Source organism: Talpa europaea (assembly GCF_964194135.1).
Source record: "Talpa europaea genome assembly, chromosome: 3".
Classification (NCBI taxonomy): domain Eukaryota; kingdom Metazoa; phylum Chordata; class Mammalia; order Eulipotyphla; family Talpidae; genus Talpa; species Talpa europaea.
This window is the reverse complement of record NC_140069.1, coordinates 71,273,173-71,295,196: the sequence shown is the minus strand read 5'-3', so window position 1 is coordinate 71,295,196 and position 22,024 is coordinate 71,273,173. Positions and strand designations below refer to the sequence as shown.

General features: G+C 39.0%; 2 protein-coding genes across 2 annotated transcripts; one reads left to right on the top strand and one right to left on the bottom strand.

The window, feature by feature from the left end:
• Positions 1 to 6,884: 6,884 nt before the first annotated feature.
• Positions 6,885 to 15,738, bottom strand: PSMA2 (proteasome 20S subunit alpha 2; the record flags this gene model as incomplete). Its single annotated transcript, XM_084230155.1, has 8 exons — positions 6,885 to 7,001; positions 7,086 to 7,143; positions 8,308 to 8,381; positions 9,615 to 9,696; positions 10,679 to 10,801; positions 12,029 to 12,161; positions 13,038 to 13,114; positions 15,698 to 15,738. 8 exons carry the CDS (start codon positions 15,736 to 15,738, stop codon positions 6,885 to 6,887), a joined length of 705 nt encoding a protein of 234 aa, XP_084086281.1.
• A 214-nt stretch (positions 15,739 to 15,952) lies between these two features.
• Positions 15,953 to 20,474, top strand: MRPL32 (mitochondrial ribosomal protein L32; the record flags this gene model as incomplete). The annotated part of the gene is made up of 3 exons (XM_084229560.1): positions 15,953 to 16,103; positions 17,749 to 17,930; positions 20,220 to 20,474. The coding sequence occupies exons 1-3, from the start codon at positions 15,974 to 15,976 to the stop codon at positions 20,472 to 20,474; spliced, it is 567 nt and encodes a 188-aa protein (XP_084085686.1). The 5' UTR covers positions 15,953 to 15,973.
• Between the last annotated feature and the right edge of the window lie 1,550 nt (positions 20,475 to 22,024).

The following is a 22,024-nucleotide window of genomic DNA, read 5'->3' as shown; positions in this document are numbered from 1 at the left end:
GCTGACAGCATTATTTCTTCCCTATAAAAAGAAACACACAAATTCAAAGTCGTTAAAATTACGGCAATCAACTCTACTGAGGAGTGTAAGACTCCAGTCTAGCAACGAAGCTTAAGGAGCCCAAGTCTATAAACCTGGCTTCTACATGTCTGATTTTGGAGTGACTCCCTCTTCTGCCAGCTAAGGAAAGGGATGATAGTTATACTTCTAAACTCTTTCCTAGGAAACTGGATTCTTTGGACTTTCATTTCTTCAGCCTGAAGGTCATGGGGTCAAAGGTGTGTTTTGGATTAGGCTAAAATGAAGTAGTTTGGGAGTGCCTGTAGAGAAATTGTAATACAAGGTTCAGAAAGTCAAGATAAAATGATTTTTCAAAATCCACACGGACCAGTAGGTTAGCAAATTGTCAAAGCTAGAGAATCTCCCCTAAGTTGACCATACTAAGCCGTTTTAACCTTTTCCTTCCTTTAAGAGTGGGTCTCCTTTAACCGGCTGCCTCGTGATGGGCCATATGGTACAAAAACACGGGAAAAAGCCTGCCTGGTTCCTGCATTTGAATTCAAGCCGGCGTATTTTAAAGGACTGAAGGTGCCCAACTCGCTCCAGCTCCACTCCTTAGGGAAAACACGGTAATTCGCTGAACCCCAAGGGGTAGCCTCGACCCCGAAAATCTGTGGAGCCTTCTGAGCCGGCACCGGGAAGTCAGGCCCTGTGGTCACCTGCACGGCGGGGGCCTCCAGGTGGGCTCAGGCTCTAACTGGCCCCGCGACCCGCATCCGGCGTGAAGACGAGGCTAGAAGCACGCAGCAGCCCGGCGGCGGCCACCCTCCCCGCCAGGCCGGCCCGGCCCAGCCCCTCCCGAGATCGCGGGGACGCTCGCTGCCTCCCGCACCCCCTCCCGACTCACCAGCTGCGCTCGGGACGGTGAGCGCGAGCAGGCGGGCAAGTCGTCACTCGACGCCCGGACCCGCCAAGAAACCTCTCCAGGCAGCCCCCGCCTCACTCAGGTCTCCCGGGCTGCTCCGCCGCGCGAATCCAGCCGCCTCCGGCGCCCTCCCGCGTCACGTGGCTCCGCGCCGGGTGACGCCGCGTCCGCGATTCCCAGGCGGCAGCGCGACCTCCCGAGCGGGTTTGTAGCTTACGTGGCGGCCATGTTTGTTGAGGGCATCTCCCCACCCCCACCCCGCCCACGCCCCCTCCCTTAGGGCCCCGGGGCAAGCAGCTCTCCAAGTACCCGGAAAGACGCCAGGGCGGAGCTAATTGGGCGCAGACTGCTCCCTCAGGAATCCCCGTTTGCTACCCCCTTCCTTTAACCCCTGGTGAGAGATACTGTCTAGGCCAGGAGTGGTATATTTCGAAGAAAACCTCCAGTTGGCACCCAACTTCTTAGCCATGGGCAATTACAGAGTTTTGCCATCAATCTCAAACCCCTACCTAAGTGCCAGACGGCTTGTCAAAGATCATGCAGCCAGTAGAAAGTGATTAGGAGATACTGCCTTGCTGAAGTCCACTAAGATAATCAGGTGGATTCTGAGGAGCTGGGTAATTCAGATTAGCCTATTGGAAATGCCCAAAGTCACCAAGATAGAATACGGATTTAATAAAAATCTAAAAACTAGACTTCAAGTAAAAACTAATATATGTATTAGTTTCTTCACCAGCCTTACTTAAATGACAGTAAGAATTTTTTTTAAGGAATAAACCTACAAAGACAAAAAGATGTCTGCACAGGAAATGCCAACAGATTCTTGCAAGAGCAGTAATACTGATCTAATCTTCACTATGTGGGAGACATTCATTTAGCTGCTTTATTCATATTATTCAACCCTTTAAAAACTTCAAAGATTAAGATATATTTTACAGATTAAGTCCACTCTGAGAAGTTATTTTGAACCCCAGATAGCCTCCCTACAGGATACGTAAGACCAGGGCATACTGCCTGCAGAGAAATAAATTTACAAAGCAGAACCTTAGAGAGGATTTGGAACTCCAAGATGCCTGAAAGCTAGAAGGGAGGGTTTATCAGTGAAGCAAAATTTTGAGATTGCTTAAAAGTCTGTGGTAAGTAACAAACACCCAAGCCCTGTCTCCTGTCTGTTAGGGGGAAAGGATGTCCTGAGCTAATCCCATGCAGGCTTTGTGGACTCCACCCCCACTCCAGCCAAAGCCATAAAGACATTGGGAAAGACAAATCCTGTCACCACCAAAAGGAAGGTGGCTGGGACCTGAGTTAAGCAGCCAGGTTTGGTATAAAAACCAAACATGTGGGCCTTGGGGGGCTCACTCTTGCTCACCTCCTGGCTTCATGGCTCCTGGCTTACGGCCAGCTCTCAGAGTGCCATTTGGGATTCCAGATAAGCGGATCGGGTAGGACGCATTTAAAACTGTCTCCCACTTTTCTCCTTGAGTTGTACATTTCCTTATTTGCCCTTCCCTTGTAAATAAACCTTTTATTAACCTTTCATGTGTGCCTGCATTAGAGTATTGATAAGACAACCCGTTTTGTATCGGAGCTGCCCTATAACATTTCCAGTACAACTCTGCCCTTACCTATTCTTCCTCACATCAAGACTAATTTCTGATGTTGAAGAGAAGAATCAGAGGGGAGCTAGATAGACCAGCTAATAAAGGCTGGAAGGAGGTACAAGAGTGAAAGTTTTCCTATTGCATTGGGAAATGTCAGTCTGTTCTCTGCTTACCCTCAGCCCCCATCAGCCTATCTTCAAAATCCTATTTTTTTCCTGGAGAAAGTCAGCAAATGAAAGACATTAGAAAAATAGCTCAGATGCTGTTGTATGGCATCTTCTCTAGCTAGCTTTGGGACTCACTCACAAGCACAATCCAAAACATTTTTGTTTGTAATTTGAAGGAAACAGAAAAAAGTAGTTTTTAAAAATATTCTGTAAGATCCTATTAAAAGATAATTCAAGGGCCTCCCCAGTGGCGCAGTGGGTTGAGCGCTGCGCTATGAAGCTGTCCGCAGCCTCTGCAGCGCGGGTTTGATTCCCAGCCAGCTAGGGAGAAACCCACATGGCGTAGACCTCTCCTGCCTCGCCCACTGCTCCCTTCAGCAGTGCCTTTGGTCCGTCTGCCTGTTCTGCTCCCCACTCTCTCTGGTGAATTGTTTCACCCTCCCGCGCCTCTGACTTTTACCCCACTTCCTGTATAAATAAAAATAAATCTTAAAAAAAAAATAATTCAACCATGAAACAGGTTTTTTTTTTTAAGGGACAGAGTGTAGGGAAGTTCTTCAAAATTAAAAATGATATCCCAAACATTGAAACATTACTAAAAAAGTAGGAAGAGGGCCTCCGTGGTGGCTCAAGGGGTTAAGATGTAACCTATGTAACCTATGAAGCTATTAGCAGCCTCTGCAGCACAAGTTCCATGCCCCTGGCCCCAGCCAGGGAGCAACCCACATGGCGCAGCAGACCTCTCCTGGCTCACCGGCTTCTCCCCTCAGCAGTGTACTTCGGTCAATCTGCCTGTTCTGTTTCCCAAACTGTCTCTGATGAATGCTTTCACATCCCACACTTCTGGCCTGTACCCCAGCTCTTGTATGTATAAATAAATAAATCTTTAAAAAAAAAAAAAAAAAGGCAGAAGAGTGGGTAGAAATCTACTAGTAAGTAGAATAAAGGTGAACAATAAAGCAAAAGCTTAAGGGCCCAGTATCTAATTGGGTGCAAAATACAATTAATAGGAGCTTAAAAACAAAAACAAGGAATATAATAAAAGGTTTACCAAAACCAAAAAATCTACAGTGACATGGCCTGAGTGCTCAGCACAATGAATATTTAGGAAACCCACTCAACAGCATTAAATTTCAAAGCACTGTGGATTAAAACAAAAAACTCCTAGGCATTACATAGAAAAAGTTAAAAATAAAATATTTGACATCCTATATATACAACAGCACTAGGCTTCTTATCAGCAATTTAGAAGGGAATCTAGAATCTAGAAGGGAGTTATGCTCTCTAAATATGTAGATAACTGTAATGCAGAATTTTTATCCAGTCAACCGAGAAAGAACATACAACTCACCTGGATTAAAAAAAAAAAATACAGAGTTCCAACAGAAATCTTGAAAGTGTGCATGGAATTGGAGGGCTGGAAATACTGTATACTAGCTGACTATGAAGAAAACAGTATGCAGAGGTTTTTATAATCTTTTGGGTGGGAATCTGGAAAGAATTAGTGACAGATACACAGAAAACAAAGCCAAAAAAATGAGCAGTATTACCTCCAGGAAAGTGATTCAGGAAATGTAATCATAGTATACTCACATAGCTATAATAAAATCTTTCAAACTAAACCATATGATCTAATTAAACTGAGGCAGAGAGGGGGAAGAGAATTCTAAATTCTCATCTTGTGGAATATCAAGTTTATATTGTGACTAAACTTTTAAGAATTCAGAATAGTTGTATAAGGCTACTATTTTGAAATATGAAGGGAAATACCTGATAGAATATCTAAAAAAGGTGAAAGTGATGAATATCAGGGACTTGGCTTTTGATGAAATGTTACCTAATTTCTAAAATATACTCATCCTTGATAGGAAGCTATCACTTCAGTTGACAGTCCGGTATTACTGGTCCTATGTCCTTGAGACCAGGCAAAGGAGGAGCTCTGAACTGATGGAACCCTGAGACTACGTGACAATATAGGATAGTGGACTGGTTTTCAGGAAACTGTGACTCTAAATCAAAGGAGCTAACAATCCTTTCATGTTCTTGGGAAATTCAAAGAGCATCAGTTTGCATTTCTTTACAGTAGGAGCTCAGAAAGCTTGCCTATGAGGGCAGATACCTGATAAACGGCTAGGTTAAGAATTGAGTTGATGGTTTTCTACCATGGACAGAGCTGAACAGATGTAACTCCTTTGATCACCCTTATCAGGAACTGGTGCCCAATGATTTACCACTAGATAATTAAGGTCAATATTAGTCCTTTTCCTTACTCTCCCTTTCCTCAACTCCCTCCTGCCTCCACATGTGAATTCTGATCACTTTCATGTTTCATTGCTAGTAATGAACCCATGGTTCAGTGTAGAACTGAACAGAAATAACAACTAGAGGGAAAAAATTTTAAGGATGAGTAGAAACTGAACCAAGAGTAGTTAATGGTTGTGAACATTATGATCCTTGAGTAAGATTAAAAACTAGACTCCATAGGCTAGAAATGACTTAGAAATGCAACAAGTTGCTGGAACAAAGTATTGAATTTCCCAAAAACAGAAGGAGATTAGTTTTAAGGTCAATGACAGGTATATACTAAGAACAAAGGGGAGTGTTATAGGCAGCTCCAACTGGAAATGGGCTTTAGACAAGAGACAGAATAAATAGAATATGAACACAGATCTACTTAACTTTACCACCCTGTTTTCTATTGGACTTATTTTATTAGCATCCAGAAGAACCTAGACATACTTTTTGTCACAAATATATCTGCCTTATTTTCCCTTCCTTGATTTGTATGATTTTCACATTCCTCTGGTTTTTAAATATTACACATTGGAGAAGGCCAAAGTAAATTCGAATAAATAAAACAGAGAAAATAAAACAGAGCACTTAACCATTAACCTTGCCATGTCTTTCACTTGAATTGTCAAAGTCAGACCTTTGAAAATCCTCTGAGATAATTACCGGGTAGAGTCAGTCAGTAAGTAGGAGAGTTGAGGCCTTACTCCAAAATTCATTCCTTTTTACCATTATATTCTTTTTCTAGTACACACCATTTTGCTTGGCAATGTAATGTTTAGAAATCAACTGTGATAAAAAGCAGGATATCTAGTATAACTAGCACCCATAAGGAGAGATTAGATGAGGTCTTCAAGACAAACATTATTAAACAGAAGGTTGAATCTCCCATCTCTCATGTTTCTGGTTTCTGTCATCTATTATAAGACATATGGGTGTTATATTGTGGGTAGCTTATCTAAATCTTATTCAAAATCTTTTGAACTCCATCTAAATCACATAACTGCCTAGAATCTCTCACTATGTCCTGTGAGCCAGCTTAATGGCATGATTTCTCTTATCCTAAAGTACCTTAAAATACAAAGAAATAAAACTAAGCACTGTGCCGTCACCCGAACAGAGTTCATATGAGCTTTAATTTGCAGTGAAGGTTCTGATTACACCCCGATTATGTAAGTCATAGAGAAACTTAAGCCCTATGTTTTGATACTATTAGTATAGTATTTTATTTCCAGCACTCAGGTTCATCCTTGAGTTAAAAAGTCTAGAATCTAGGGTGTTCCTTTGAAATACATTTACCTACTTGTGATGGAGAAACCAACAAAAACCAGCACAATCATTTTTTTATTTAATTACATTATGTATCACTTAGAGAGACTCTAGCTTAGCACCTTCACAGTTCCAGTGCAGTCTCACAGAGCATCATAGGCTTTTACTGATCCACACCTAACTGAGACTAAAAAACATCTATGCTTCCTACTTATCTCATGAACGCCTGAGAGTCTGCAGATTCTCCCAGCTCTAAGAGTGATGTTTACTAAAATTGGCATTTTACTTTACTGAAGCATAGGCAATATTTGGTAGTAAAGAGGATAACAAAACCTGACTTAACCAAGTCGCATGAAGACTAGAGTGCATTCACCATTTTGCTTGGCAATGTAATGTTTAGAAATCAACTGTGATAAAAAGCAGGATATCTTTATGTTAAAATAGTTCTAACTTCTAAAAAGCTGAAAATTGGATTTAACAGTTTATTATGATTTATAACTGTCATTTTAAAAACATCAGTCCATTAAACCATATAGAAATAAGTATGCAAAAAGTCTGCAAAACAAAACATACTTTAAACACGTTTAAGTAGAGACACTATCTGAAATTTCAAATTTTTCAGTCACTTCCTTATTATGCTATGGCAGCCAAGTAATCCTTAACTTCAGTTGGAGTCAGTCTCCGAAATCCAGCTTCATTGCAGATTCCCACTTCTATGTTATCTTCTGTCATTTGCCCTTCAAAACTCTCCTATTGAAAAGGAAGGAAAAAGGTCAATTTTCTAAGTAATGAATTATAAATCACTGTAAGTTCAATTGCAGATATTGAGCTAACCTTTAGGGTTAAGATGGCTGTATGAATGGCATCTTCAAGCTCCAGATCTTCATTATATCTAAAGAAATTTTTAAGAAAAACAAAGATTTATTGTACTATTTACGTATCATTAACCATTTAAACACAAGACAGCAACAGCATAAGACTTTTTAAAAAAAAGAGTTAATGATTTTTTTTTAGTTACCTCAATGAGACAGCTGTTTCAATTATTCCTTTTAAGTATAAATAGTTTAATATAATCAGTATGTGGTGCTAATTTTTTTTTAAATAAAGCATAGAAATCAGAACTGTGCTAAAATTTTTTAGGTAGGTTCATAAGTTCATATGAAATGTTTGGAAGGCTCATTAATAATACATAAAAGAGGGGCCTCCCCACTGGTGCAGTGGGTTGAGTGCAGCATTGTGAAGCTGTCCACAGCATCTGCAGTGCGAGTTCGAGTCCAGGCCGCCTAGGGAGCAACCCACATTGCGAAGCAGACCTCTCTATTCACCCGCTGCTCCCCTCAGCTGTGTACTTTGGCCAATCTGCCTGTTCTGCTCCCTACTCTGTCTCTGGTGAATCCTCTCACCCTCCTGCGCCTCTGGCTTATACCCCAGATGTGGTATAAATAAAAAATAAATCTTTAAAAAAATATAATAATATACAAAAGAAGAAGAAAGTGCTCTAAGATTTTAAGATTATTTAAATTTATCATTTAATCCCAGGTCTAATCTAAGAGTTTAGTAACCATTACATTACATGAAGAATATACTAAGGTTTATCTGTCAGTTGAAGTCAACTGTAGACTTTCCCATTCAAAAGGAAGGACATCTTTTGGGCAGACTACAATATAATGCTAAGTCTAGTAATCAGCTGGGAATAAATAAGAGAATTTTGTTGTTGTGCTAGGGTAGTAACAGTAGGTTTTTATGTAGTGCTCCAGCATACACATATATTTAACTTACCATCAAAAGTAGGTATCTGGTATCACAGGTTTTCTTTATAAATGTTGTAATATGAACTCCATATTTTTTTTAAATGGTAGAACATGAATGAAGTAATAAACAAAAGCAACATACAGGAAAACAACAATCACAATGTACAAAAAGCAATGAAGAAATGAGTACTATAACTAAATTCAAATCTAAAGCAATATAACCAATTTGTTTAGATACACTATTAATTATTTAAAGAGAGCGGAAAGTCACAAAGTTTGCTGATGAATCTAGTTATAGAGCCTACCTTTTCTCAAGGAAAGTTTTCCCATTCACATAGTTCTTTCCCATGGCTGTGGCTTTCCAGGCAAAGTAAGCGCCCTGATTAGGTCAATAAGAGAAAAAAACTGTTACTTTATATCATTTATACAATTATATAACCTTGTGATTTCTTAGTGACATAACGTCTAAGGTCACAGAATATTTTTGGAGTACAATGAGACATGTACATTAATAAGTTATTTTTAAAAAGGTTAGCGGGAGGGGCCTCCCTGGTAGCTTCAGCACTGTGAAGCTATCCACCACGGCCACTGTAGCACGAATTCAATCCCCAGCCAGGGAGCTAACCCACATGATGCAGCAGACCTCTCATGTCTCAGCGGCTGCTCTCCTCAGCCGTGTATTTCAGTCAATCCACCTGTTCTGCTCCACACTCTGCCTCTGGTGAATCCTCTCATCCCCTGCCACCTCTGGCCTGTACCCCAGTTCTTGTATACATAAATAAATAAATCTTAAAAAAACTAAAAAGATTAGAGGAATAAAAATAAGAGGCATGAAGAAACTTTTGAAAATTATAGCAAAGAAAACATCAGAATTACTAACCAATAGATGCTTGTGTTACAAGGATGGGCATACTGAGTCTAACCACTTCCCCTTTTTCATTTCCTTGTGATTCTAGTGAAACATCCCTGTTCTTGGCTAGTGAGCAGAGTACTGTCTGCCACCCGCATTTGTCAACAAATACAACTACTTTCCTTCTCAAAACTGTTCTTATTGGTGAAAGGGAATGGAGACTGGGAACACCAGTGCCAGCAGGTATATTAGTTGTATCCTCCACTAAACCTAGCTCAAACACTATGCTGCTTTACAGCAGACATACACTCATTTTATAAAACAACAAATCCAAGAAAGTTAAATGAATGTTTGTGCACAAAGAGTCACATTCAAGTCAGTCCCAAAATTAAAATGATGGCAGAGTGAGTAAAAAGCCATCCTTTGGACCCACATTACCAGATACAGTATTTTTCAAAGCAAAAGAATTCCAAAGACTTAAAGCTATCAGGTAACAACTATTTCAACAAATCACTCAAGTACATGAACCTAGTGAAAAGAAGGTGGGACAAAAGAACAGTGGGCAAAATTAATGTAGTTTCCTTAATCAGACTGAATTACCAACATTTTAAACATGCAAATGAAGTGCACTACACCATACTTTCTAAAGCCCAATGAAAAAGAGAAAATATTGCTATATTTTACATTTTTATGCCTTTTATTTGTATTAGATATTCAAAGAATCCTTTAACAAACCCCTCAAATACATCTAATGATACTTACAGATGGATCTGACTGAAATAAATATGGTCGCCCTTCATTCCAGCCACAAATAAGTAAAGACACTCCAAATGGACGAACACCACTGGCAAAAGAAAATAAAGATTGACATCATTATTTAAAATGGCTTTAAAGTCAACTTGAGGTAAGAATGTATTAAAACTCTCAAGTAAAACAAAATAGCAGGTAAAGTGAATAATTTCAAATCCCTTTAAAAGTATTTAACAACTGAAAGGATACATAATTCAGAATGAATTCTTCTTTATGGTACTGAGGAGCAGCATTCAAATCATTTTGGTAAACGGAGAGACACAAAGAGTGAGGTTATTAAGTGTGGAGTATCCTCATAAAGTGACCAGCTTTTCCACTGGTTTTACATATCACCAAATACCTTTACACTACCTCTTCTGTGTTCACACCCAAACTCAAGAACGCTGGAATTGAAATAAATATGTATGTTTCAAGAGCTACTGCTTTCATCATGTGTTTACAATCATTTTTAGTGGAAAAATACTCCTTGAGCAGCAATGTCTATGTGCCAAATGTGTTTTAATCACTGGCAAAAGAACTTTCTCTGAGAAGCTGTTATCTGTTTCTTATGTTATGTGAAGAAGAGGAGAACATTCACATTTTTTTCATTAAAATAATCTACATCAGGGTCTCCCTGGTGGCACAGCAGTTAAGCACTGGACTGAGAAGCTTCCTGCAGCCTCTGAAGAGCCCATTCGATCCCCAGCTGGCCGGCGAGGGTCCCACATGGGGCGCAGACCTCTCCTGCCGCCCACTGCTTCCCTCAGCAGTGTCTTTTGTCAGTCTGCCTGTTCTGCTTCCCACTCTGGCTCTGGTGAATTCTCTCACCCTCCTGCGCTTCTTTCTGTACCCAGTGCTTGTATAAATAAATAAATCTTTTAAAAAAATAGCTAGGTTACAAATATTCATCACAGTGACTCTTTTCTGTGAAATATGCCAATAAATGAACAGTAAGTTCTCTTTTTTAAATATAACTACTCTTCTAAAATAGTATTTTCCTAATTTGTGACACATTTCAGGTAATAAAATCAGCTTACCCTGACTGGGTGTATTCTTGCATCACAGAAGCTACTCTCTGTACCAGCTGAGCTGTGGGAATGGGTTCTTGGTAAACAAGATAGTATTGCTGAGCCAGTTTCCGGGCTCTGTGCACAAGCACCCTAATAAGGAAGGAAGAAATAAGATTCAGACTCTACCACATAAAGACCATTGTCCTACAGGCATATATTCACAGCACAAGTTTTATATGGGTCTCTGTAACAGAAGCTGTCAGTTCAAAGCCAGTCTTGAATGAATCTGATTCCAGTTACTTTACAAGAAAATATTTAAGCATCACAGAGGAGTTGAGCTACAGGAGATGGACAAGGAAAAAGGAAGAAAATTAGGGACTGGTATACAAGTCAGCTTAGCAGAAAGATTTAGTATACACAAGAGCTTCACCCTCGTTAATACACACACACACACACACACACACACACACACACAAGTTCAGGCATATTTTTCTCATTCTACAGACTATAAAGAATACCCTCAAAGATTAAGGAATAACAATAAACTACTTACAACTTACAAAATGTAAAAAGATACTAAGAATATACTATATAAAAATCAAATATATTAGCAAGACAAATTGGATTTACCTTCTCATGTACTATTGATCTGAACTGAAACTACTGTCTTCCTTCTATACAATACTCATGCCCTACCCTTTAGTTTAATCTGGAGGTGGTAGCACACTGTAATATATCTTTTATACAGTAACTGGATCCACTAGTGAATTCTGTTCACATTTCATACTTGTGAATGACAAGCATAGCCAGTTGTCAATCTGAACTTTCTGGTAGCATGATGTAACAGGGTTACTCTCTTTTCCTATGAAATATGAGAGGAATGGTAATAGGAGCATCAGGACCCTGACTGACTGCTGTATCAGGTGACTTTTAGGGACTTTTGATAATTTGTTCCTTTGCCAAGAACAGAAATAAATGAGGTTAACTCTGGATGGTGATGCTTTCTTTTCCTGCCTAATAACCATTTAAAATAGTTTATAATATGTATTACTTCTATTGTTATTTAAATACGTTAGCAGAACACCAAAGGCCTTGACCATTGAACCACACATTGGATGGTGCAAGGCAGATCCTGATCACAAGGGAAAATAACTAAGCACTGTATTGATTTCTTTTATAACCAGGTTGCCCAGAGTTACCCTCCTAAAGCAATCCTGCCCACCCTCTAAAGCAAACCAAACCCAGCTGCCAATGATACTACTGTTCTTGAACAAAACGCAAAAGAAGGGAGTTGAGAGATAAAAGGAAAAAATCCCCTTATTTTCCCCTATTGATTGTAAGTAATTTATGAGATAAAACAATAATAGTATAAAGTACCTGTAATCTGGGCCCATGCCACTATACACCAAACCTATGTGCTTGGTAATTGGTTCTACTTTGTGTACACTTCGTTCATCATACAGAATGGATTTCTGTTTCTTCTCAGTTGCTAACACCACACCATTTGCAGCTTTAAAAAAGAAAAACGGTGATCTAAATGTTTGCTTATTGAAAGATTCTGCTCCAACAATTATTTCTAACTATGGATACATTTCGTCCAAACGCCTTTGTTTCCTCTAATTTCTAAACTTTTCCTTCTGAATTTCTGTATCAAAATCACTTAAGCAACACTAAATCAAATTTTCCCTCATTAGTCACCTCTATTGCACAAAGAAATCCCTACAGCTATAAGTGTTACACAACTTTAAGGATTCAGGACATTTAAGGGTCCACATTATTTTAAAATCATCAAGTTTTACCTACTTGTTCTATTGCTCTTAAAATTTGAAATTTAAAATCAAAGAATATTGTTTTCTAATGGAAAAGATTATTTGCCAATAATCACATCAAGTGACTAAAAGTGGCTATATTTTTGGAAAAAAATTTTGGTCTTGTTAAACTGCAAGATAATAAAAATTAACAAAAAAATTAACTGTTGAAAATTATACTGCCACAGTGATTTACTTATAAATTAGTTACTAATTAAGGGCCTCCCCAGTGGCTCAGCGGTTGAGCGCTGGGCTGCGAAACTGCCCACAGCCTCTGCAGCACTGGTTCGATCCCCGGCCACCGGGTGAGGGTCCCACATGGCGCACAGACCTCTCCTGCCATGCCCGCTGATCCCCTCAGCAGTATATTTCGTTGGTCTGCCTGTTCTGTTCCCCGCTCTGGCTCTGGTAAATTCTCTCACCCTCCCACGCTTCTGACTGTCCCCAGTGCTTGTATAAATTAATCTTAAAAAAAAAAAAAAGTGTATATTATTCTCAAAAAAATAAATTAATCACTAATTAACTCCAAATGGCCATTAAGATAGTTATTAACAGGCAAATGAATGAACATTTATTACCTTTAATTCCCACTGAAGGGGCTCCTCCAGCAACAGCAGCCAAAGCATATTCAATCTGGACAAGTTTACCAGACGGGCTTAAAAAGAAAAGTTACAGGGTAGATACATTAAGGTTAATCCACTAATGAAACATCAAGAGATAGATGGGCTCTGGAATTTATCAAGAAGTTGTAGAGAAAATAAGATTTTACTGGGCAATCTGAATGTATTCACAGTGAAGCACTGATCTCGTTCCTTTGATTGTGTTTCCTTGTCTGCCATTTATAAGCAGCATCATTACTGTTGCCTTTCACCACTTACCAACTTTGCCACTTTGGGCAAGTTACTTAACCTCTCTGTAAAATGGGGAAAATAACACTATACCTATTTCAAAAGGCTATTGTGAAGATTGAATGAAGTGATGCCTATAAAACTTCTTGTCACAAAGTTGCAAGTAAACACTGACTAGCAATGGTAAAATCAAAGAACAGCATATATTTCATGTGGGTGGAGTTAAACAATTTAGAAAGTAAACATGACCTGAGAGGTGAGACCTAAATATCAGTGACAACAAAGTATTTTCTGTATAATACAAACCTACTGCTACAAGCCATGAACTGGTTGTACTTAACTTACCTGGTCACATGGGTTTGGTAATCAAGCTGATTTTTTATATCATATTTTTTTTTCAATCCAGTTGAGTTACAATCACCATAAACATCACAAACCAACCTATTTATTTTACAGATAAAAATGTCCCCAACTAAAAGTAATTTGTCCGAAGTGACAGCTAGGCCCATTATCTTCAATCTACTATTGAACAGATAATCTTGAGTTTCAGAATGTTAGCTGCTTTACCTACATAAAATTATGGATACTGCTTTGGTCACTCAAGTCGCCGTCACACCATCTTACCTTGCACCAGACACTGACTACTCTTAGAATTCAAAACCCTTTTGACAAGTTAATATCTTTGTCTGGAATGCATTACACTATTGTATGGTGTACCCTTCCCAGATGTCTTTCCAATCCTTAGTAGAAAAGGTCACATCCTCAAGGAAGATGCCCTACCCACCTATGAGAATCCCATCCACTCCTGCCTATGGTGTCCTGTACTTCCTCTTTGACCAAGTTTTAGAATACAGGAGTTAATTTTACAATATTTGTCTCCCTCAACAGCGTGAGTTCTGTTTGGTCAGGATTTCAACAGGAGTCCACCATCATTTGGCTGATAGCGACATATCCAGTCTTATTTAAGCAATTAATAAATCTATAAGTAGCAGTTTAAAGACAAAATTACCTAACGGGTGAAATAACTTCAGTAGGCATTTAAATAAAAAAATTAAACTTTACTTGTGTTCCTTTAATGGCCACTATGTCATTAATAGTATCATGACTTTCTGGGATGATCCAGCATTCAATTATTGTTTAATATCCAGTTCAAATACCTTTAGGGAACACTGTGAAGGCTCAGTAAATTTAACATAACTTTTTCTCTGTTCCCATAATCACCTCATAAAAGTGTATACTTTTATCACTGTATCTTTGTGTGCGACAGCTCATGAATGTGAGTTCACTAGGCAAGCAGTCATCTCTGATTCTTCACTCATGATACTACCCCCACTCCAAAACACCAGCATCTCTACCTAGAATAACTGAAACTGTAATAGGGTGGTCCCCCTCTCCCTGCCCTGTAACAAATGACATTTTAACTTGTTTTCCTCTTTCCCACTCTTTCTTCCAGCCTCGGTCAGAGTTACCTTTCTAGCAAGTCATTTCCCACTTAAATCCTATAATAACTTCTAGGGTCATTTAAAATAAAAATTTCTTACTCTAGTTTACGGGACCTGTACAATGGCTCAAGATCCAGGTTAACTCCTTGCTCACCAATCAGATAGGAGTATAAGTAAATGGGCTTTACTATCCTTAAGAAAATAACCGAGTCCTTCCTGGTCCATCTGCTAAATCCTCTGGCGATGGTTTTCATACACTGAGAATGATGGTTCATCTCAATTGTATTTCAATCCGCTGTTTCAAAGTAGGAACTTCTTTTATTTTTTTTTTAAGTAAACTGTCCCCCTAAAATGCCTAAAATGCAATGTAACCTAATAATTCGGGACCCCACAAAACAAGAGTAACAGAAAGATTACCGTTTTCATTTTCAGTCCTTGCGCTTCTAATAAGAGCATCAAAGAAACCGAAAGCGGGAGGTTTTCAAAGTACACTAGGGCCAAATGGAGACTAAGACTCAAAGTGTAAAGTCGAGGCTTTCTGAGAAAAAGAAAATTTTATCTGACCATGATTGCGATTTCCAGGAGCTCCCGAACCAGGCCGACAAAGATTTGAAGAAAATCCCGAGTTTTGAACCGGCCACCTGGAGACAACTAATTCCTACTGACTTCTTCCGCAGTCTCCAAAGCGAAAACCACCACGGACTAGGGGCCTCAACCGCCTCACCCCCCAAGTTCGTCCTAAATATTCAAGTCCCGTGTTCCCACTCCCTCCTGGGACCGCTGCTCGCCAGGTCACCAGTGAATGACTTTGCAAAGGCGCATTTCCACTCCCATTTCCTCCTGGGCCCCCCAGAAACAGAAAGCCATATGTCAGGACGGGAAAAACCGGACCGGCGGAGTTCGTGCGACCTCAGCTGCGCGGAGGACCTCGGAGGGGCCCTGCCTTACCTGAAAGTAGTCAGCGAAAAGCTGTACCCGCGCTCCGCCATCTTTGCTCAGAGGGCCAGCACACGGCACACATGCGCACAGTGACCAATTTCTTTTCCGCTTCCCTCCCGTCGCCTTCTTCACGCTCTCTGATTGGAAGAGAGGCAGAGACGATTGAGATGCATGCTGGGCGTTGTAGTTCCGGAAGGGGAGACGCACTCACGCGCACTCTAAGCGCATGCTCCGGATGGAAGCAGAACGCAGCAACGCGGTGGGAGCGCCCTTCGGGCTACAAAAATGGCCGCCACCTTGCTGGTGCTGGTGGCTTCGCCGTGGTCTGGAGTCCGGGGAGTGCTCCGGAACTGTTGGGGACGTTTGCAGCAGAAACTTCAGCAGAGTCAGCCAGGCTTTCCCGGTCCTCCGTGGGGTAGGTAAAGAAGACCGTCATAGGGGCCGGGTGACGGGACTCCAGTCAGCTTGGTGGACTCAGCTCCTAATGCATCCTTCGGATTTGCTGTCACGCTTAGAGGGCGTCCTGGACTTTCACTACTTAGGAAGCAAGTGGCAACTGTTTTTGCTCTCCCTTCCCCAGCATGAAGGGAGTCTTCTGTCCCGTTCGTACATAGAATGTAACCTAAACGCTTTATCTTGACACCAAGAGGCGCCACTGCCTGGATCCTCATTCCTTTCCAGTTCTCCCTCTCCCTAAAGCAGTTTGTCATCCTTTGTGGTGTTTGCACTCTGTTCAGCTGAATACTAATTCCCTTGTTTCCTTCAGGAACCAGTTTTAATGGAAGTATCGGATGTTAAAATTGTCATTGCTTTGCAAATTACAGTCTACTCCATTTCTATTAATAATATCTAGTTAGTCAAAGAACCGAACATGTGCCAAACAATGTGCTACGTAAACTTTATAAAATTGTTTCGTGAGATAATCTACAGCAATCTCACTAGGTATCTTCTCCATTCGAACTGAAGAAGTAGGCTCAGAAGGTTCCAAGTTCACACAGGCCGCCCAGAATCTGCTGTTACCCATTGACTGCACTTCACTTTTAAATAAAAGTAGTTGTATATTTTTAATAGTTATAAAATTTCAAAGGAAGTACTGGCAAACCTGAGAAACAGTAAGGAAAAGGTAATGAAACCCCTTTGGTTTTGTAAACAGTTTCGGAAAACAGAAGTGAAATGTTGATAGTCTCATGAATACATGAATATCATACAAAGAGGATGAGCTAGGTCTTTTTCTCAAGGAACAGGAATCAAGATTTAAGTATTATGAAGAACTAAGTGATATAAAGGCCCACCAGATTATATCACAAACGAGCTTCCTCAGTTTGATTTTTTTTTTTTTTTTTTTAAAGGGGATGAATACATAGTAATCTCAGTGCAGATGGAAGGAAGGAAGTACATTTTGGGAACCTCCAGCTTAGTTTTTCTTGTAATTAGGTACTGCCCACTAAGTACATTCTATGTGTTTAAGTTAGGTACCTCTCATATTTCCATTTGTGTTTACTACTAACACCCTGAGTACCATATAACATAATGTGAGAAACTCTTGGTAGAATTTCACTGATGCATTTCAACTGTCTATTTGTATTTTTTTTTTTTTTATTTATTTGTTTGTTTATACAAGCACTGGGTAGTCAGAAGTGTGAGAGGGTGAGAGAATTCACCAGAGCCAGAGGGGGGAGCAGAGCAGGCAGAAGGACCAAAGTACACTGCTGAGGGGAGCAGTGGGCGGCAGGAGAGGTCTGCGCGCCATGTGGGACCCTCCTCCAGTGGCTGGGGAGCAGCCGGGGATCGAACCGGCGCCGCAGAGGCCGTGGGCAGCTTCGCAACCCAGCGCTCAACCGCTGCGCCACCGGGGAGGCCCTATTTGTATTTTTTAAAATTGATTTCTGTATGAGCTGTAGTATACCTGATGGCTAAGATTCCAAATGTCTATTGATTGTAATATTTTAAGTGATTTATTTATATGTATGTTGATATATCACTGTTGATTGTTAAAAACGATGTTTCTGTTCTTTTAGAAACTAGAAACCAATTCTGTATCTCCACGCTTTATTTTGTAGGCCCAGCATTAGCAATCCAAGGTCCAGCTATATTTACAGAACCAACCAATGATATCAATGGAAGTGAGGCGATTTCCAGTCTTTCAGATAGAATCTTTTGGATGGCAGCTCCCAAAAACAGACGCAGCATTGAAGTTAACAGGTGTAGGAGAAGAAACCCACAGAAACTTATTAAAGTTAAGGTAATAAGTAGGTTTTTGTTGGTGTGCTTTTCTCATGTCTACCTCGTTGTATATTTATGTAGTCTATGCGTAAATTATCCTCAAATTATGTGTCTCCTGTCCTCTGACCTACATAAAATACAATGTTTTTCTTATGTATGTATGTCAGCTGTCTTATAGCTTAAATAATAGGAACATAGTCAAGGAAGGAATTTTGAGTCTGGACAGAGAACTGGGTTGTAAAGAGTCTGCTTGACTTTGAACTGTGAGCTGTGCAGTCAAAGTTTGTGATTTTGAATGACATCTTAATTATGGCAGAGCCTATAATTAAAAAGAAGCAGAGGTTGTGTTGGATTTTGATTACACTAAACCTTACATACTTATTCTATCCTTATTTTCCTATAAAGGAAAATCCACAGATTTATTAATGATATATATAAGTGCTATGTGTGAATTCTCTGATTGCATTTTCACAATTTCCCTCCAAATTAAATACTGTTTTATTTTTAGGATGAAGAAACTGAGGCAAAAAGAATTAGCCTATGGTCACGAGCTATTAAGTGGTAGAGCTAGGATATGAACCCTGGCAATCTGATTATTGAGTTCACATTGCCCTCTTGAAGCTCTCATTTGTGTGTTCCTAGTCTCAAACAATTCCAGATTCCTTTGTCCCCTCTTTTCCCCCATGGCTACACTCTATATTCACCTAGTAAATAAAAACTTTAAGTGTTTATTTATTTTGTTTGATCTATTAACTTACGGCTTTAATAGCTGTGATTAGAGTTACTGTTTATGACATTCCATAGTAGCAGCACTGTGCAGATGAACCCCAAGAGCAGAGAATTGATTTTTATAAACTTTCATGTTCATTATTTTTTTTTAAATTTATTTATACAAGAGCTGGGGTACAGGCCAGAGGCGTGGGAGGGTGAGAGAATTCACCAGAGACAGAGCGAGGAGCAGAACAGGCAGACGGACTGGAACCAGAAACACTGCTGAAGGAAGCCACAGGCAAGACAGGCGAGATCTGCCATGCTTGGAATCGAACCTGTGCTGCAGAGGCTGTGGATAGCTTCACAGCGCTGCGCTCAACTCGCTGCACTATTGGGGAGGCCCCCATGTTCATTTTTAAACCAAATCCTCAGAACTTAGGCAAAAGGTATTACCTTTTGAGTTGTGGCTGGGACTGGACTTCAAATATGGAACTAAAAAATACTTTATTGATAGAACACTTGATCCACTTTCATTGAAAGATTTAAGATTTCAGGAATAAAGTCTTGCTGTGATCTATTACACGACTTCCCTGACTGCATTTATTCTGAGGGGAAATATATTCTTTGGTACATTCATTTTCTTCATTGAATGTTTTCTGCAATGTGAAGTATATTATGCTGGGTGCTTTCATCAGGAAAATAGCACCAGCTAACTATGGGTATCTTGTGTACCTCCATTTAGACATGCAATCCATTTTTCAGTGTAATGGGATAAAACAAAGTTGTTGAGGCAAATGACTTATAAGATTCCTAATTCCTTTCACAGAAATACAATTGTTTTTGTCATCTGCTTCACAGATGTTTGTAGATTAATTTTATGAAGTATTTGGAATTTTTTCTGATGCTCCTGTTTTCTCATATTTGAAATCTACCTTTAGAACACATTGAACAGACTTTTTTAGAGGTTATAATTGTCCTATTAAAATTGGATATACATGAATAGAAACTCACCAAAATACCCTCAAATTGTAATAATACAAGCAAGTTTTAAATCACGGATTAATCAGTGTTCATTTATAAAAAAAATTACATGTAACCTATGCTTTGTACAGGACTTTGAATTACTGTGATCAATCAGGGGAAGCAAACTTGTAAATGTATTTATCATCTTCTTTTCCCCAGGGTAGATAGATTCCTTGGTATTTTATTTAAGATGTTGCCTATGTAGATCTTGTATTGATAGACTTGTTAGATACTGAGTATTTGAAATGTGAGACTAGAGTACCATTTTACATAACTGACTGCTGTGTTTAAGTAAAATTGTACCAGAATCAAAGTCAGTAGACCTGAATTATAGTTCCAGTTTTTCTGCTAATTCAGATTTAACATTGTTTCTTTTCAGTTTCCATATTAAAGTGAGATTGAACTAGATGGTATTTCACCTACATTTGATCTTAGCCAGAAGGCTGAGAAGTGATAGATTATGACCTTATGCAGCATGAATATACCAAAAATGTTCAAATTTAAGCATCACCCGTGTCAGTGATTATTTGTACATTATTTGCCTTTCGTTAAAATATGTTCTTGTTTATTATAGAACAATATAGATGTTTGTCCTGAATGTGGCCACCTGAAACAGAAACATGTCCTTTGTGGCTACTGCTATGAAAAAGTGCGCATGGAGACTGCAGAAATCAGAAGACAGATAGGGAAAAAAGAAGGAGGCCCTTTTAAGGCTCCTACTGTAGAGACTATGGTGTTGTATACAGGAGAGACACCGACTGAACAAGATCAAGGCAAGAGAATCATTGAACGAAACAGGAAGCGGCCATCCTGGTTCACCCAGAACTGAGAGCAAAGATGTGTGAAGAGGGTTTCTCATAAAACATTTCTTCTGAAAGAAGAAGGTTCCTTATCTTTATCTTCTCGTGCTTGTTTTTAAATCATCAATAGTTCAAAACAGTCTTTAAAGCAGCTAGTTTTGTATGGGTAATTTTAAGAATATATCATTGGTAAGCTCTGTCCATTATTATGACATTATAATGTGTTAAGTAAACAATTTCCACCACAAAATAATAAAAACAATTTAAAATTCATAGCAGGAATTGTATGTTTTTGCCTCAGGTTTTGTTTGCTTGCCTTTGGTTTTTCTTACATAAATACTTGCACAAATACTTTTTTGTTTAAGTAGTACAAGGACATAGGTTGTTACTTGAGTTCTTGTATTTCTTAAACTAGTAGCTATGGCAGTAAGAAAATGTTTTGGTGTTTTTCTTGTAGGCAAATTAAAATTGCCCTTGGTGAATTCATTTTATGTGGGACATATGATGTTAATTTACTTAGATGATAGAAGTATTTCTTGACATTTTACATGAAATCAAAATGATATTCAGAAATCATTGATGGTTCAAGAACTGTATTTTATAATTTGGGGAGAAATTTTTTTTTTAGTAAAGATGTGAGTGAATTCAATAGTACACAGGAAACTTGCTAAAGATATGCCTTTTCTTTTAGTCCTTTTAGTTTCTTTTAGGTTTTATCATTTTTATTTGACTTGATGCAAATTCACTTCATACTTTCCTTCCCCTTTCTTGTATCTCCCCTTTTTCTGAAATTTGCTAATTTTGTCTGCCTCATAAAAAAAAAAAAAATTAAAAAGTGAGACAACTTACTAAAGCACACAGCAGTAAGATAATTACAGTTATGTGGAAAATCAGTATACAAGGTAAATTCCAGGGTTATATTTAAAACAAAATGCTTACCACAATAGCCTGAAAAGTTACTAGACTTACGGAGCAAATTTATCTTTGACCTTCTTTTCCCTGGAAAGAAATTATACATCTATCAGTCTCTATAAGGTAAGGTCTGAGGGACATTTCTCCACTGGGACTTCATGAGTTTTCTGTGATGGGTAATTCATGTTAACATTCTTAGAAGTAAAAAGACCAATTTCATTAAGTACAGTATAAACCAGTAATACACAATTCAGTAAAAGCAAATCCTTGAAATTTCCAAAGTGTTGGAATCCCAGTAAATAGCTTTTTCAAAATTTTTAGTATGAGCAAATCTGTTCAACTGCCTATTCAGCATCTCAGATGACAAGCGGGTTGTAAAGTTTGTCCCCCTGGTTAGCGAAATGACCTTTGATTTAGTAGGAGATTCCATATATAAATGGTCCTAGTGCAAATATGTAAGCAGGATCACTTTTCTGTTTGCCATTCTATGGACAAATGTCATAAAATAAATCCCCATATTAGCAAAACCAGATGTCTAGTTCTTGTCACAAACCGTATCAAAGAAGAGTGCTTATTACTTACCTTGAAGAGGTCCTGCAAAGATATTTTTACATTTTCTTTATCTGCAGCTTTTACTATTAGAAAACAAAAAAAAACATGAGTTTGA